Source organism: Gorilla gorilla, chromosome 8 (genome assembly GCF_029281585.2).
Source record: "Gorilla gorilla gorilla isolate KB3781 chromosome 8, NHGRI_mGorGor1-v2.1_pri, whole genome shotgun sequence".
In the NCBI taxonomy this organism is placed as follows: domain Eukaryota; kingdom Metazoa; phylum Chordata; class Mammalia; order Primates; family Hominidae; genus Gorilla; species Gorilla gorilla.
Window position 1 is genome coordinate 22,747,226 of NC_073232.2, and position 17,998 is coordinate 22,765,223.

At 47.6% G+C, this 17,998-nt stretch overlaps 1 protein-coding gene across 15 annotated transcripts in view; it reads right to left on the minus strand.

The window, feature by feature from the left end:
- The window catches only part of FRMD4A (FERM domain containing 4A), a 685,957-nt gene that overhangs the window by 78,074 nt on the left and 589,885 nt on the right, over positions 1-17,998 (minus strand). For all 15 annotated transcript variants that reach the window (XM_055352375.2, XM_063709890.1, XM_055352372.2 and 12 more), the window contains one exon: positions 16,511-16,597. In XM_055352375.2, coding sequence (XP_055208350.1) covers positions 16,511-16,597 — 87 coding nt within the window. The remainder of the gene's footprint in view (positions 1-16,510; positions 16,598-17,998) is intronic.

The following is a 17,998-nucleotide window of genomic DNA, read 5'->3' on the forward strand; positions in this document are numbered from 1 at the left end:
TGTAGTCCCGGCTACTCAGGAGGCTGAGGGAGGAGAATTGCTTGAATCCAGGAGGCAGAGGTTGCAGTGAGCCGAGATTGCGCCACTGCACTCCAGCATGGATGATAAAGTGAAACTCCGCCTCAAAAAAAAAAAGAACTCGATAAGACTTATTATTTAAAAGGAGCTAGCAGTCCAGGATAAAACAGAGGATCCCTAATTTTTAGTGGCATCCCTTGTCCATAAAAAGCTCCCCCACCCTTGTCAGATGGCACTCCCACTAGGGCCGTCTTCTCACATCTGCTCTGGGGGTCTCTACAGAGGGCAACTCACTTCTTCCAGCCTGTCAGCACCAGGCCAGCTGGGGCACCGGCACCTCAGGGTGCTGTTCTTCTACCTCGGGGATGGGCAAGCACTCTCTCATAGACATGGCTAGTGAGGAGTCTGGCCAGTGATCCATTTTTTAAATGGGTTTTCAAACCTTAAACATAAACTCAATTATGTACTTAAAAATACACATGTGCATGCCTAAAAATACACACACACACATACAGAGGAAATTCTCTCAGCTGTGACTTCTACTGCTCATTAAAGGTAGGACTGGGGTTGGTTTTCAGTCAAATGTGAGGACGGAGAGAGGCTGCAGGGCAGAGCTCCTCTGGCTCTTGGCCTTCCTGTTCAAAGGCCAGAGAAGAGACACCCATGACAAGGCTGTGCTCGCTCCAGGGGGTACAGGGACCCCACGCAGTGCAGCAGATGCCAGGGTACACCTTTCAGAAAGATTATAAGCATTGGTGAAGAGATCTGCAAAATCCCGTGCAGCAGAAACACCTGTTGGAAAAGCTAGAGAGAAAGAATTGGGTGGTTGCATGAACTATTTCACTGGCCAGGGCTCTTTTTTTTTTTTTTTTTTTTTTCTGACTCAGGGTCTTGTTCTGTTGCCCAGGCTGGAGTGCAGTGATGCGATCATAGCTCACTGCAGCCTCGAATTCCTGGGCTCAAGTAATCCCCCCACCTCAGCCTCACAGGTAGCTGGGACTACAAGCATGCACCACCATACTCGGCTAATTGAAAAAAAAAAATTTTTTTTTTTGTAGAGTCGAGGGTCTCTCTATGTTGTCCAGGCTGGTCTTGAACTCCTGGCCTCAAGCAATCCTCCTGCCTCAATCTCCCAAAGTGTTGAGATTACAGGCATGAGCCACTGCGGCCGGCCTCATTGGGACTCTCTGGTCTCCCCAATCACTGGTTTGATTCTCACCTACACAGGTTTGTCATGAATTATGCTGCCTGTGAGTAACTTCACCGCTGCCTAACTAGAGCCACAGGATAGTAAACTGGAAGTTCTGGCTGACATTTTATGATGAGCAGTATCACTAGAGAGGGCCATGAGCAGACCATTCCACAGGAGAGGTGAAAAGCAAGGGCAGGGAGCCAGTTAGCTGGGTCTCCACGCTGGTTACATAGATCTCCATGCTGGTTAGACAGATCTCCATGCTGGTTAGCTAGGTCACCATGCTGGTTAGGTAGGTCCCTATGTTGGTTAGCTAGGTCACCATGCTGGTTAGCTAGGTCTCCATGCTGGTTAGCTAGGCTTTTATGTTGGTTAGCTAGCTCACCATGCTAGTTAGCTACATCCCTATGCTGGTTAGCTACATCCCTATGCTGGTTAGCTAGGTCACCATGCTGGTTAGGTAGGTCCCTATGTTGGTTAGCTAGGTCACCATGCTGGTTAGCTAGGTCTCCAAGCTGGTTAGCTAGTTTCTATGTTGGTTAGCTAGGTCCCCATGCTAGTTAGCTACATCCCTATGCTGGTTAGCTAGGTCACCATGCTGGTTAGCTAGGTCTCCAAGCTGGTTAGCTAGGTTTTTATGTTGGTTAGCTAGGTCACCAAGCTGGTTAGCTAGGTCAACATGTGTCTTTGTTTGCCAGTAACCCTGGTTTGTTTGATATCATGGAATAATTATTCACTAATGTCCCTTTTCATTTGTAGTGGTATCTTGGTTTGGATATTAAAACCCTATGGTTACTAAAAGACAAATAACTTTGATTCCACTTATATGAGTGTTCAAACTCACAGAAACAGAAAGTAGAATGATGGTTCCCAGCAGATGGGGGGAGAGAAAAGAGGAGTTATTGTTTCATGGGTAAAGTTTCAGCTTTGCAAGATGACAAGAGTTCTGAAGATCTGTTGCACAATCATGGGGATATACCTTACTGAACTGGCCACTGAAAAATGGTTACGATGGTAGATTGTATGTTGTGTGCATTTTATCACAATTTGAAAAATATCTTCTGGTTAGATGACCCCGAAAATCCCTCACCCACAATTGAGGTATAAAGTGTTTAGGAGGGTGGAAACTGAGAGAGCATTTTTAGAAATGTTCTTGAGAGGGAGATGTTCTGTGAACTCTCTGCCACCCACAGGGGGAAGGTAGAAGATGTACTCTTCTCCTTCAACCTGGAAAGAGAGGGTTCATTAGGGTTACCTGCAGAGCTTAACAGGTATCCCCTGACATCAGACGAACTGAAGCGGGGATGGAGCTCAGATGGGAGAATGGAGAGATTTAACTTTATAGCAAGTTTGAAGCTTTGATTGTCATAAAGAACTGGACACTCTAATTTCTTAATAAAAGCTTATTTTGCTATTTAAAGTGACTGGGTGACTTTGTAATACCTGGGAGTGATCAGAAAAGTCATGGGACTGCCCGTGTTTTTATTGAGAGATAAAGGAAGAGCATGTTCAAAGGAACAGTGGGAGATAAAAGAGATTTGTCGGCCGGGCGCGGTGGCTCAGGCCTGTAATCCCAGCACTTTGGGAGGACAAGGCAGGCGGATCACGAGGTCAGGAAATCGAGACCATCCTGGCTAACATGGTGAAACCCTGTCTCTACTAAAAATACAAAAAATTAGCTGGGCGTGGTGGCGGGCGCCTGTAGTCCCAGCTACTCGGGAGGCTGAGGCAGGAGAATGGCGTGAACCCGGGAGGCGGACGTTGCAGTGAGCTGAGATAGTGCCACTGCACTCTGGCCTGGGTGAAAGAGCAAGACTCTGTCTCAAAAAAAAAAAAAGGAGATGTGTCTTTTCAGTCCCAGGTGGTCGATGTTCTTATTATCCTAGCAAAGTCTTCTGTTTTCCAGCCAGAGAAACCAGATCTGTTCATAAGTTACTACTGGTTCATGGCTTCTTTTGGAGTGAGCAAGGCTATTGGATGCTCCTCTGCAGTGGTTTGGGATCCAATGATAGCATTTGGTTTTGATTTGCTTCTTCAAATTGCATCCAAGGTCAACGGGGCTCCCTGAGTAATGGGAATCTGCATCTGTAGAGTTATTTAGAAGCCAGCCAGTCTCAGGGCGGCTGCTACGTCATCTGGCTGGGTGTTTATTTGCATGTTATAAATACCAAGTGTTGTGTTTGACCCCTACTGTCCACACAATCAACGTGGCTATTTATATGGCCTTTCTCAGTGCTGGTCCACGTGCCTCTTCAGGGGCAGGGAGAACAGCAGGTCGAGGAGACCAGGCATTGTGTGGGAAGCAGATGAATCCTGGGAGACACATATCCCCAAAGACATATTAGCTGCAGTAGAAAAACTGCTTTTGGTTATTTAATCAGATCTAGCTTGAGCACTGGCTCCACGGGAGTCAAAGACAGATGTGGGGTTACCTACTTAGAAACTGGCATTTTCCCCTCCTACCACTTTCTTCTGGAAAACTGTTGCTTTTCATCCTTTCTTTTATTCATGACTCCCCTCTGGCTTTAAAATGAGCTTGCTTTATTTACCTTGTTTTATTTCTCTTTGTTTCTAGTTTTAAGATTCCTTCAACATCAGGATGCCTGATCATCTCATCAACCGACTTGTTAAGAAAACTGAGGCCCAGGGAAGTGACTCACAATTGTGTAGAATTGTGAGGTGCCTTGACTGCTGGGCCAGGTATCCGGCAAATAATGGCAGGGGGCAGGGGCAGGCGTGCAGCACCCCAAGGGTATGTCAGGCCTGGAGACTGACCTCAGAGACAACTTGGGGAGATTCTTGGAGCTTGAGTGTACCCCTTCCAGGAGGTGCCTCCAAGCATGTCACCCTGGGAGAGATTTAGAACTGCCCCTCTTTAGGGGATAATTACATTCCTCCCCTCCTGTGACTTTCCAGATTAATTACTCTCATGCAATAGCTGGTCTCTAAGAATTATTCACCTGGACAGGGCAATGCTTTTTTTTTTCTGTTCATATACAGGTCAACCTTCCTCAAAGGTGACAGTCTGACACCAGCATGGGCTTCAACAAGAACACAAGATACAGGCTGGTGCCCTTGGGAGCTTGGCTTACCCAGACCAGGCTCGGGATGGCCTTCCCAGGGCCCTGTGGGAACCGAGGAAACCTGGCTTCCCAGATCCAGTGACCAAGAAAAAAATTAACCCTCTTCACAAAGAGATGTTGTTTGCTTTTCGAGGCCATCCCGCCTCTTGTTTTCAGTATAAATGACTGTAACAATATTTGCTATGTCAAGGCCAATGCCACTTTTATCCTGGGGAATGAGAAACTCTGTGACAAGTAAATTTATTCAAGATGGAGAAAATTAGACTACATCTACTCTGTGTCTCTTAGTCCCCACTTCACAGACATAAAAAGAGAGGCACAGAGAGGTTAAATAAATTGCTAATCATGACTTTCTAAAATAAACTGGAAGTGAGTTGGTGCCAAGGAAGTGAGTTAGCGCCAAAATTCTTTGGTCAAGAAAATTCTTCTTTGGGGGCCTGGGCAACATGGCAAAACCCTGTCTCTGCAAAAAATACAAAAATTAGCCGAGTGTGTTGCACACGCCCGTGGCTCCAGCTACTAGGGAGGCTGAGGTGGGAGGATTGCTTGAGCCTGGGAGGTCAAGGCTGCAGTGAGATATGATGGCACCACTGCATTCCAGCCTGGGAGACAGAGTGAGACCTTGTCTCAAAAAAACAAAAACAAAAAAAAAACAAAACAAAAAAGAAACTTCTGTTTTGGGTCTTGGAGTGGATATGGAGGTCATGAAGGTCGTGAATTTACAAAACATCTCTCTCTTTTTGTTTAAAAGTGTAACTGCTCTGGGAAAGAATTTGACTTTAACTCAGACTAAAATGTCTTCATAACAACAGCAAAACAACAAAGTAGGATCTCATAGAAAGGTCCTCGTTAACTGCCTGTATGCAGAGCAGTGGGCCTTAAGCTCCATTGCCTGTGCTCAAGTCACCTTCAAGGCTTGTGGAATTAGACTGCGGAGTCCCACCCTCAGAGTTTCTGAGCTCGTAAGTCTCAGGCGGGGATCCTTAGTTTGCATTTCTTTCTTTCTTTTTTGAGATGGAGTCTTGCTCTGTTGCCCAGGCTGGAGTGTAGTGGTGTGATCTTGGCTCACTGCAGCCTCAACCTCCTCAAGGCTCCAAAGTAGCTGGGACTACTCCTTTGTATTTTTGTATTTTGTGTGTGTAGAGATGAGGTCTTGTTATGTTGCCTAGGCTGGTCTCCAGCTGCTACCATCCTCCTGCCTCAGCCTTCCAAAGTGCTGGGATGACAGGTGTGAGCCACCTAGCCTGGCCGTTAGTTTGCTTTTTTTTCTGAGACAGGGTCCCACGATGTCGCTCTGTCGCCCAGGCTGGCGTGCGATGGCACGACCTCGGCCACTGCAACCTCTGCCTCCCAGGTTTAAGTGATTCTCCTGCCTCAGCCTCCCTAGTAGCTGGGATTACAGGCACATGTCACCACACCCAGCTAATTTTGTATTTTTAGTAGAGACAGGGCTTTGCTATGTTGGCCAGGCTGGTCTCATATTCCTAACCTCAAGTGATCCACCTGCCTCAGCCTCCCAAAGTGCTGGGATTACACGTGTGAGCCACCACACCTGGCCAGAGTTTGCATTTCTAACACATTTCCCTGTGATGAGGATGCTGCTGGTCCAAGGACCACACTGAGAACCACTGCTGTAGAAGATACCATGCAGCACCGACCAGCCTCTTTCTCCCTGCAGGACTGAAGGACGTACGCCCTCTCCTGGAATCGTCTCAGCTACAGAGAACCACCTTGCCCAAGGTCGCCACCCTCTTGCCAAGGGGGTCACTTGGATCTAATGATTGGTTAATGCTGGGGGGAGGGGGTAAGTGTTGGCCCCCAGCCTCAACAGTGATGGCGGTGGCTCCGGGGTCATTCTAGCTTCAGAGTTTCGTCTAGGTTGAGGGCGCCATGTTGGGACTGCATCAGCTTCTCTCTCTGCCTGGTTCTGCTTCCTTTACTTTACCATTTGTTGTTAGTCCAGGGCACACCCCAGTAAACTTCCTGCATGCGAGTTCATCTTAGACTGCTTCCCAGGGAATCGTATGTACAACACTCGGGAGTAGAGAGTCACTGAAACGGCCCTAGCTCTGAGAGACCCCTCCTGACCAGCCATCACCCCGCCTGCTCTTCCTTACTCTGATTTATTGTCTTCGTAGAATTTAACTCTCATGTCTATGGCCATACTGCCCTGAATGTGCCTGATCTTGTCTGATTTTGGAAGCTAAGCAGGGTCGGGCCCGGTTAGTAGTTGGATGGGAGAATTTAGTGCTTGAACACTATTGCTGTAGTTTTCTTTAATAAATAAATTTGACTGCCTTTCCCGCTAGACTGTAAGTTCTGTGCATGCGGGGACGTAGTCTCTCTTTTTCTGCAGAGCCAAGAGCAGGGCCTGGTACCTGACAGGCACTCGGACAACACTTACTGAACAAGTGAATGAACTTCCAGGCAGGAAGAGTCACACATCCTCACCAACAACTCCTAGGGTTTCAGAGAACTAGAAAGTCTAGGAATACAGAGGGTGCTTTCAAAAGTGTTGTCTGTAATTGGAAATGCCTTATGTTTGTTTAGTGCTTTAGTTTTATTCATTTTTTTTAAAAGCAGTTCATTCAATATTGATAGCAACCCATATTATCATAAACCCCCATGTGGTGGGCAGGATAGAGGGTTGCTTTGAAGCACTGGGAGAAGAGAAACCGGCCTTGGTGAGTTGAGTCTCTTGCTCAGCCAGGCCCATATGGAAATGCTGGTATCCTGACTCCTGGACCCATGGTCCTGTCTCTGTATCATCAGCAGAAGCAAACTCAAGTCAGTTGCCACTGAAACTCACCGAGTCTGACTTTCCCCCATGAATACTCATATGGGGGCCATTTTATTGGAGAGGATTTCATATTCAACACCCTGTACGGAATTCTAAGTGCTACCTCAGTGCTTTCAGGTGATTACCATTCTTTTTTTTTTTTTTTTTTTTTTTTTTTTTTGAGATGGAGTCTTGCTGTTGCCCAGGCTGGAGTGCAGTGGCATGATCTCGGCTCCCTGCAACTTCTGCCTCCTGGGTTCAAGCAATTCTCCTGTCTCAGCCTCTTGAGTGGCTGGGATTACAGGCGTATATCACCACGCCCAGCTAATTTTTGTATTTTTTAGTAGAGACGCGGTTTTATCACGTTGGCCAGGCTGGCCTCGAACTCCTGACCTCAAGTGATCCGACCGTCTCAGCCTCCCAAAGTGCTGGGATTACAGGTGTGAGCCACCGTGCCCGGCCGATGACCACTCTTAAGAGTTTGGGATTACTCTTCCAAGTGGAGATGATTCAGCCATATCTGATATTGGTGACTGGAGAAGGAGGATGTCTAGGATTGATGCTTTGAGAAGACGATCTCAATTTTCTTAGAATATGATTCCTTTTGTCCCTGGAGAGTTATTTTTAAGTAGCAGATTCTGGGAACTCCCCATGCCCTCCACCTCCTACTCCCAAATTCCGCCCCCGCCCGCCCCCGCGGCCAAGTAGGCCTGGTCTCTAGACGCCCAAGGCCAGGGCCTGTCACCCACAGGCATGGAAAGCGTTCAGGTCCACTCAGACTGTGCTGCGATCTGAAGGAATGATAACATACGAGGAGAAGGCCCTTCGGTCCTACACTGTGAATGAGTAAGGGGCAGCTGCAAAATGCTAAGAATGCTGAGTGCATTAAGTGAAGTGTTTCTCCCAGGTGTGCACAGGGTGTGGCTTCCAAGGGGAATGCAGATGCTGGAATGAGGGAGGCAGCCACCTAGGCCGGTCGAGTCAGAGCAAGGAGAAAGCGAGCCAAGGCAGACGCCGACAGAAGAGAACGATAAATCCGCGGCGCACTCGGCAGAACGTCCACCGTACCGCATAATTTAGCGGGGCAATGCCGCCGGGAGTCCACGCCAAGTTAATGGAATATTTCCTGTAAATATTATTTTCCCTTCCTGTCTCATCATCTCATTTCATTCAAAAATCTTTACTAATCCGGGGGAGTGAAAGTAATGCATCAATTTCCAGAGCCAATGCCCCTGCTTCCGAAATACCCTTAGGAATCACTGGAAGCCACGGCGGCTGCTTAGGGACAGGGGGCAGGCCGTTTACTCTGGATCCTTCTCCTAATGCCTCAGAGGGGACCCCATAGTGCTCCTAATTGTGCATCTAAGTGTACATAAAAGCCCCCCTAATTGCACATCAAATAAATAAGTAAATGCTGTCTGCTGAATATGTAACAAGGACTGATGTTGCTATTTCTTCCCAGGGGGGAGATTTCATTAAATCTGGGCTGCATTTCTAAGTGATGATTTACAGATATTGAATATTCTTTACAAGGGAGGGTTTTTTGGAGTTATGTGCTTCACAATATTTGCTCTAATGCTTAAAGCCTCAGATACAGCCTGCTGGAGGTCTCTTTATTCTAACTCTTAGTGTCCTTTTGGAAAGTCTTTTCTGCTTTAATGTGTAATGGCTTCTGATGATCAGATGGCTGGTTTGTCTGCAGGTCTGGGGACTGTGCAACCCCCTGGTCTCCCAATGCCTCAGTTACTGACGCTGCAAACAAGGGCAGATTGTCCCAGAGATTAGAGCTCTCAGGCTTTCTCGGGCTTCAATCAATCAGAGGAATGTAAGGACCCCTCCCCTACAGAGGGAGCCGGACTTGAGCCAGATTTTGTCCAGACTTACTTATATCTGCCCCGTGGGATCCCGATTCTGCAAGATTTAATAAACAATGCCTCAACAGATAGCATTTAATTTTCATTCAAACGTTTCCAGGGAAGAAAGAGGTAAAACTCTTGCTTGTACCAGCACAACTGCCCGAAACCTGTGGCATACCCAGTCTGAGGCACGTTGCTATCGACGGTCATTTCACACAGCTGGCAGCTTTTTCTTTTTTGATGGCCTAGCTCTCTTTACTCCACCGTAAATGCAAACTAAGATGAAACTTGGGATTTACCTCCGGTGCCTAAATGCCAACCTGACACTGTCTCATTGTCTCCTGAGCCCAGTAGGACGGTAATTTGTGAAATATGGAGCCTCTCACCTCAGCAGCGCTTCTTTCTATTCCCACACATATGCACATGCTAAAATGGAATGTGGTAACTAGCATAAAATAGGGTACAACAATTGCTGCAAGATTTGTTTTTTTGGCCGGGCACGGTGGCTCACGTCTGTAATCCCATCACTTTGGGAGGCTGAGGTGGGTGGATCTTTTGAGGTCAGGAGTCCAAGACCAGCCTGACTAACATAGTGAAACCCAGTCTCTACTAAAAATACAAAAAAACAAAACAAAACAAAACAAAACCAGAATTAGCCAGGCATGGTGACACACGCCTATAGTCCCAGCTACTCGGGAGGCTGAGCCAGCAGAATTGCTTGAACCCGGGAGGCAGAGGTTGCAGTGAGCCAAGATCGTGCCACTGCACTCCAGCCTGGGAGACAGAGCGAGACTCCATCTCAAAAAAAAAAAGATTTCTTTTTTCTATTGTGACTTTTCTATTTCTGTCATCACTGCTGAGCCAAGACAGACATGTAAGATCCCGTCAGCACCGTACTTGGATGCTGCATTCACAATTGTGAATTCCAACCGTAGCCATGACAAAGGAGAGAGGAGAGCTACAAAGCACTCAAAGGGATGTCCCCAAGTATCACATAGCATTTGAGTATGAACAGGAGCTCAGAAGTGGGGAGGAAGGCAAAGAGGGAGGGGGAAACATCACTGGGTGAGGGACTGAAGTAGATTTACTGAGAGCTGATGAGGGGACATTTAATGTCCTATAAAAAATTCTACATCTTGGCTGGGCGCGGTGGCTCAAGCCTGTAATCCCAGCACTTTGGGAGGCCAAGGTGGGGGGATCCCCTGAGGTTAGGAGATCAAGACCAACCTGGCCAACATGGTGAAACCCCGTCTCTACTAAAAATACAAAAATTAGCTGGGTGTGGTGGCACGTGCCTGTAATCCTAGTTACTCGGGAGGCTGAGGCAGAAGAATTGCTTGAACCGGGGAGGTGGAGGTTGCAGTGAGCTGAGATCGCACCATTGCACTCCAGCCTGGGCAACAAGAGCGAGACTTCATCTCAAAAAAAAAAAAAAAAAAAAAATTCTACATCCTATCCTCAGATAGTGCTTAGGGTTCTGCCTGACCTCTTAAAAAGAACTTATATATGCAAGCAAGGGCTGATATTCTGGGGGAGGTGCATGCATTGTAGATTCTTATTTTTCTTAGTCTTGTTTGCTGCTTTTTTAAGGGTGTTCTGGGAGCTGTTCTTCCATATATGTTGTTCCAAAATACTACCGAAGTTGGCCTTCAGAAGTTCAACATCTCTGAACTCTTCTGAACACGCACAAAAGCCAAAATCCAGTCTGCAGGGTGTCCCCACATGTTCAGCTGTTCCTGACACGTGTACCCTGCAGGCAATGAAGCTGTGATTTTTGATTTTTTGACAAACTCCAGCAGCTTGCATTGAGGGCTGTGCTTCTGAAGGCCAGGAGGCTGTCTCTTTAGAAGGTCCAGGTAGCAGAGTGTGGGGGTTAAATGTTCTGTGCTCTCGGAGCCACCGGTGAGGTCCCTTGCATTTTACTCCAACCCCCAAGAGCCTCTAAGCTCCAGAGTGGTGATTAAGTGACTGAGGGCAGACTCTGAAACTAGGATGGCAAACTGCTTGCAACTGGAGAATGAGGGATGGGCTACTGTTGTGCTCTTTTCTGGACAGTCATCGGCTACTTTTTCTTGGTGCCTTTTTTGTTTGTTTGGGCTTTTTTGTGGGGGATGAGGGGTAGGTCATATGGAAACACTTAAGTGGATTCTCAAGGCGGCTGCTGAGCCCCTGTGAGTGTGCCGACGGGTTGCCAATGCTGTTGGAGCTGTGCAGGCAGTGGACGCCTCTGGGCTCTGAAAAGGAGAGGGAGCAGACTCACCCCTGCCACTGCCTCTACTTAAACGTGGGCTCTTCTTGTGTCGGTGCAACGTGACAGAGCCGCTGTAACTGGGTCAGAGTGTCAGGCAGGGCCTCTGTCTGCCGCCGGGCAGGAGCAGCTGCCTGGGCTGGAGATGCAGCTGTTACTGCAGAAGCCTCCAGGTGCACAGTGCTGGGTGCCACTCCTTTGCCTGAGCATCCCTGGAGGCTCGAGGTGGCAGAGATGTGCCAAGCACCAGAGCCAAGAGGGAGTGGCATCCCCTGGAGTGCCACCCCTCCCAGACGGCTCACCCAGCCATGAGGCCCTTGCATGGGACCTCCCCTGCCCTCGGTGTGCAGGGACACTGCTGGCCACACCAGGGAGCCTGGCTGACCTTCCCCATGTCTGAGTTTTCATAGCACAGAGGGCTGCCAGTGGTGGTCCTTGTCTCCAGGAATACATCAGAATCCCTGTGGGGCTTCTTCTGGGCTCAGTGGCCTGGTCGGAGGTGTAGGTGAGAAGGCCTGCAGGGGGCTGTGGCATCTAGATGTCCCAGCAGCTTCAGATGAGTTCCTGATGTACAGTGGAGGTTAAGAGCCACTGGCCCGGAGGCACTGAAGACAGGATTTTGGCTTAGGTGCGGACTTGCATCGATATGCATTCACATGTGTGTGCATCTTTTCAGATTCTGAGATCTGGGATCAGGGTGTGGGGCTTTTTGTAGCCTCAGAAACTGACATGTCCCTTAAACATAACACAGATGGCCTTTTTATAATGGTGATGAGGTTGGCAATGCAAGAAAAACAAACAGGCACCCCGTTTAGGTCTTCTTGTAGCTAAGGCTTCTTAACGATGGCTCCAGCTGAGTCCACGGCCTTGCCTTTAAGTGCCACCTGACATCTTAGCAGGGTGGGGGGGTACCCCTAGAAGCTAACAAAACTAAGGTTTTGCTTTCCCTCAAGGGCTTTTCAAAGGCCTGCTTTTTTTTTTGGAGATGGAGTCTCGCTCTGGAGTGCAGTGGCAAAATCTCAGCGCATTGCAACCTCCGCCTCCCGGGTTCAAATGATTCTCCTGCCTCAGCTTCCCGAGTAGCTGAGATTATAGGCGCCCCCCCACCCCCAGCAGGCCTGGCTAATTTTGTATTTTTAGTAGAGATGGGGTTTCACCATGTTGGACAGCTGGTCTTGAATTCCTGACCTCAGGTGATCTGTCCGCCTCGGCCTCCCAAAGTGCTGGGATTGCAGGCGTGAGCCACCTCACCTGGCCAAAGGCCTGTTCTTAATTTTATATTCAGATTGTACATTCATTTCTTAGGGAGGGCCCCAAATTATGTAAGCTTCAGAGCCCATGCCACGGAAGCTGCCTCTGCATCTCACCATGATCGTCGTGATTGGGAAATGAACTCTTCACTCCTAGCTACTGGTGTGCCAACTGCCAATCCAACCTCCTCCCTCTGTCCAGTCTCTGGTTCAGTGATGCTTTGGAAATTCTTGCTACTCCTGAGCTCCAGCTGAATGCCCAACTGCCTACTAGTCACAGGCACCTGGATGTCCCATCAAGCCTGCCGCGTTGCATGTCCTAAGCTGCACTCATCCCTCATCTGTCACTCCCAGACCTCCTCTTTTCTCAGCGTCCACACTCTGGTGGATCCTGAAGGCTGGGAGTCATTCTGCATTGCCCTCCTTCTCTCATGGCCTCCCTCTTCCGCCTACAGGTGATGAGTAACACACGCCTTCTCAATATCTTGGTTCCCCTTCTCCATCCTCAAGCCCCGCCAGGTGTTGCCCGCCCTACCCTCACCATGTCCTGGTTTCTCAGTCTTGTCCTGGGTTTTTCCTATCCAGCCTCCAAGCAGTTTCCAGAGAGTGCTTCTACAACAATGGAAATCTGACACTATACTCCTCAGCTTCAAATAGACCGCGGCTACCACTCCCTATAGAGGAGCCTTCAAGCCTCCAGGAGCCTGCAGGCCCCCAGCCCCCTCGCCAACTCCTCTCTTTTCACTTGATGTTCCAGAATGAAGGGCACTGTGTCCCCTACCCCTGTCACTGTGATTTCAGGCACACTGGCCTCTCCCCTGCATGCCTCCCCGCCCCATTCCTCCATCTGCAAAATTCTTTGCACCCTTGAAGACCCCACTCACTCTCTGCTTCCTCTGTGGGGACTTCTCTTCTCCTTACACCCAGTTGACGCCTGCCTTCTTGAATCATCCCCGACCCTCACACAGATTCCCATTACACCACTCAGACACTGGCTGGATTATCACACATCTTGGAGGACAGGATTTATGTCTCATCTCAGTGCCCAGTGATGTGCTTGGCACCTAATAGGTATGCAATAACTTTTTTTTCTTCTTCTTTTTCTTTTTATTTATTTATTTATTTTTGAGACGGAATCTGGCTCTGTCACCCAGGCTGGAGCGCAGTGGTGCGATCTCAGCTTACTGCAACCTCTGCCTTCCAGGTTCAAGTGATTCTCCTGCCTCAGCTTCCCCAGTAGCTGGGATTACGGGCATGTGCCACCATGGCCAGCTAATTTTGTATTTTTAGTAGAGACGGGGTTTCACCATTTTGGCCAGGCTGGTCTCGAACTCCTGACCTCAAGTGATACACCCTCCTCGGCCTCCCATAGTGCTGGGATTACAGGCGTGAGCCACTGCGCCCGGCCACAATAACTGTTTATTTGAGCGAATGAATGAATGATGGCTGTGACAGATTGGTAGTCTGTCCTTCAAGTAGGAATGGGCTGGAAAATTCTAACTTCTTCCTCCAAGGCCACAGAAACCCAAGTGATTTTCAATAACAACCCAGTTTGGCTTAGAACCAATGGCCTGGAAAACTATATTGACCTTTTGACATTTTTAATTCGTGGACCTGGATAAGTTCCATTCATTATTGTAAATTCTCTTATTTGATGGCTGATTATTCATGCCTTTGGCCTCTTACTTCTCCTTATCTTGAAGCCTGTTTTAGCATCTTATAATAATAGTTATAATTGACTGAGCCCTAGCTATGCATCCTTTCCTGTTTTACATACATCAAGTGCTAGCTCATCACCTCTTCACTCTTCATTAGAACCTCAATTAGAGGAATAAAGAAAGCTTAAACATATTAATAAATTGAACCAAACAAGTATGAATACTTGTTAGCATGTCCTCTAAAAAGCTTAGAGGGAGAAGAGATTTCAACTGCTGGATTTTAATTATCTCTGCTGTAGACCTCAATTATGCATGTCGGCCTTGGTCTTCCACCACTACAGGCAAGAGAGAGCTCAATGTATTGCAGCCAGAATTTTGTTAAAGGCTTTAGGGAGTATTCTTGGCTTTTGCAAGTGCAAAAACAGTCAGGCAGGTTGAAAAGAGAAGAGTCAGGCCAGGTGTGGTGGCTCACACCTGTAATTCCAGCACTTTGGGAGGCTGAGGAGGGCAGATCACCTGAGGTCAGGAGTTTGAGACAGGCCTGGCCAACATGGTGAAACCCCATTTCTACTAAAAATACAAAATCAGCCAGGCGTGGTGGCAGGCGCCTGTAATCCAGCTACTGGAAGGGCTGAGGCATGAGAATCGCTTGAACCTGGAAAGCAAAGGTTGCAGTGAGCCAAGAGCGTGCCACTGCACTCCAGCCTGGGAGACAGAGTGAGACTCCATCTCAAAGAAACAAACAAACAAACAAACAAAAAAAAAACAAAAAGAGAAGGGTTGTTCTAAAAAGAAGGAGGGAAGAGAGAACTCAGGAAGAAAAGGCACAGAAAATTAAAAATGCCACGTGGGAAAAAGGCACAGGGAAAACCAGAAGAAAAATACAGGGAAGAAGAGGTATGGATCCCACAATTGAGGAACACAAAGCCAGAAAAGGTAAGAACAGGGGGTCCAATTCATTTCTTGTTGCATATAAATGGATAAGGAAAGGCTTTGGAGATAGCCACAAAACAACACTCCCTCCACCCGCCAAAGAGCCAGGTTCTTCCTGAATTGTTCTCAGTCAATAATTCCCCCATCATTTGCTCAGCATCTTTTCTTAGAACTTAACCACCTTACTGATCAATGGAGTAAAAATCCTCCCAACATGGGAACATGTTTTCTTCTATCAATTTAATGAAGAAGTTTGCCAAGGACAGATGTTAAGTGGAGAGCCTACAATCCACTCAGATATGTAGTGTGGGTTTCAATCCTATTCGAGGATAAAACAGCTTAGAAAGCAATCTGGAATGACATAATGGCCCAATATTGCTTTCTCTCTGCTAAAGCAAGTGTGGTTTTCATAGGTTTTTAATATGTATTTCAGGGTTTGAACTGCATACCATGTCTGTTATTCTCCACCGGGGGATCTGAATGATAGCACTCGCCTCTAAGATGTTTCCATTATAATTTTTCAATTTGTTCTGGTCTGAAAAGTGTGTGTAAACGAAAACAGAGAAAATTCAAATGCTGTATCCCTTTCAAACATTCCATTTTGGGTTTACAAGGACTTTGCAAACCGTTCTCTGTTTCTTTCCCTCTTCAGCAAATAACCTTATTTTCTGATCACCTTTATTGAGCCAGAAAATATGTGCTGGATTTCCAGGAAACCCTCTCTCTCTTATTTTTCAGCTTTTCTGTTTTTTGTTTTGAGACAAAGTCTTGTTCTGTCACCCAGGCTGGAGTGCAGCAGGGCAGTCTTGGCTCACTGCAACCTCCACCTCCCGGGCTCAAGCGATTCTCATGCCTCAGCCTCCCAAGTAGCTGGGATTACAAGCATGCACCACCATGCCCAGCTAATTTTTGTATTTTTAGTAGAGACAGGGTTCTACCATGTTGGCTGGGCTGGTATCGAACTCCTGGCCTTAAGTGATCCACCTGCCTCGGGCTCCCAAAGTGCTACGATTACAGGTGTGAGCCAGCGTGCCCAGCCTTTCAGCTCTTTTTGACCTGCAATCTCTTCTTTCAGCTCTCCCACCTCCCCTGATCCTGTCCCAGAAATCTTTGGGAGAACTCAGACTGGCTTCAGGATTCAAGAGAAATGTTACATCATTTTTCCAAAGAATACAGCCCTGCCCGAAATTAAGGAACAGGAGAGTCCCTCAAAAGTCTCTTTGCCTATCTGCTCTGGGGAGAACTGAGCCAGTCATCTCACCTTAAGTAATTATAACAGCTTAGGTTTCCTTAGAGACAGGGAGAAAAGAATGAAAAAATATTTACTCAGGGAACTCAGATGGGATTGCTGTGGAGTAATTTGTATACACTAAAATTAGCAGGAGATTGGTGAGCCTTTAGGCTGCATGGCGTTAGCATTTTTAAAGTGACTTCTACGCCTGTTCCTCTCTGGATCTGAGAGGAGTTAAACCCACTCAGGAGACCAGCCTTACCTTTCTTGGCTTCACTTTATCATGGTAGTCATACTGGAAGATCCCTTTGTAGCTCAGGCCCAGCCACCATGGTATGCCCTGCTTGTCCTAGGATATCAAAAAAAGTTTGGGTGAATATGGGACTGGAGGAAGTAAACATGCGCAAAGTGGAGATTTCCTGGCTCGGGGGCAGACGAGGGAAAGTGCCATTTCCTTGGAATGGATGGAGCCCACCTGTCTACTTTGTTCCTTAACAGATGCGTCTGTCATTGAAGGATACTCTGTTATGTGAAGAGGGTGACATGGGGAGTGCCGGGGGCTGGGGGCCTGGCTCTGCTCTTAATCAGCTGCACAGCCGAGGTCCTTTCCCTTTATAAATAAGGAATGAATGCCCTCCTTGCGCTCTCTCTCTCTCTTTTTTTTTCCTTCTAAGAATTTAGGCATTCCATGCTGGGACGCTCACTCACCACAACTGAAAATCTGTGAGATGTCACACCTAATAAAAGGACTTTCTGGGCAGAGAAACTGTCATCGATGGTCAGAGCCAGAGGAGCTGTAGAGACTATGGAAAGTGACTCCTCTCATTTTAACAACAAATCACAGCAAAGAGTTGGCCCAGCTTTACCCAGGACCTTCCCCAGCTCCGGGGAGCACAGGCCGGAAGGTGTCACCCTGAGGTCCTGCTCACCCAAGATGACAGCTGGGTGCCAGGCAGGGTTTTAGGACTCATGCTGTTGGACAGGGTAGCACAATGGAAGCTGAAACAGTCTCAGGACTGAATTAGAAACACCAAGTCCCTGTTTATTCCTTTTTTTTTTGAGATGGAGTCTCACTCTGTCACCCAGGCTGGAGTGCATTGGCACAATCCTGGCTCACTGCAACCTCTGCCTCCCAGGTTCAAGGAATTCGCCCACCTCAGCCTCCCAAGTAGCTGGGATTACAGGCACGTGCCACCACATCTGGCTAATTTTTGTATTTTTAGTAGAGACAGGATTTCACCATGTTGGCCAGGCTGGTCTCAAACTCCTGACCTCAGCTGTTCCACCCGTCTTGGCCTCCCAAAGTGCTGGGATTACAGTCATGAGCCACTGCGCCTGCCCCCACTGTTTATTAACAGAGACCTCTTGTCACCTGAGCGTAAGTTGCAATTCTATATTCAAATAGGATGATTCTGAGTTAATTAGAGCCCCCAGAAGCTAGGATTTTATAGTGAGCATATCAAGCAGCTTTTCCCTAGCTATGCCCTAATTGCCAAGTTTCTAATACACCCCCATAGTGGGTGTCTGGAAAACTTGAAACTGGCATCACGGTTTTGAAATATTTGTGGGGCGTGAGTTATTTCAAGATGAGCAAAAAGATAAAAGGCAAAAGAGATAAATTTTGAAATTTCTTTTCAAGCTTCTGGGTATATGATTTCTTAAAACTTTAAAGGTGGGATAAAGTCCTTGTATTAAACCCCTGCCTCTGGGAAGCAGCTGTGTGCACTGCAACGGTTTCAGAGAACAGAAC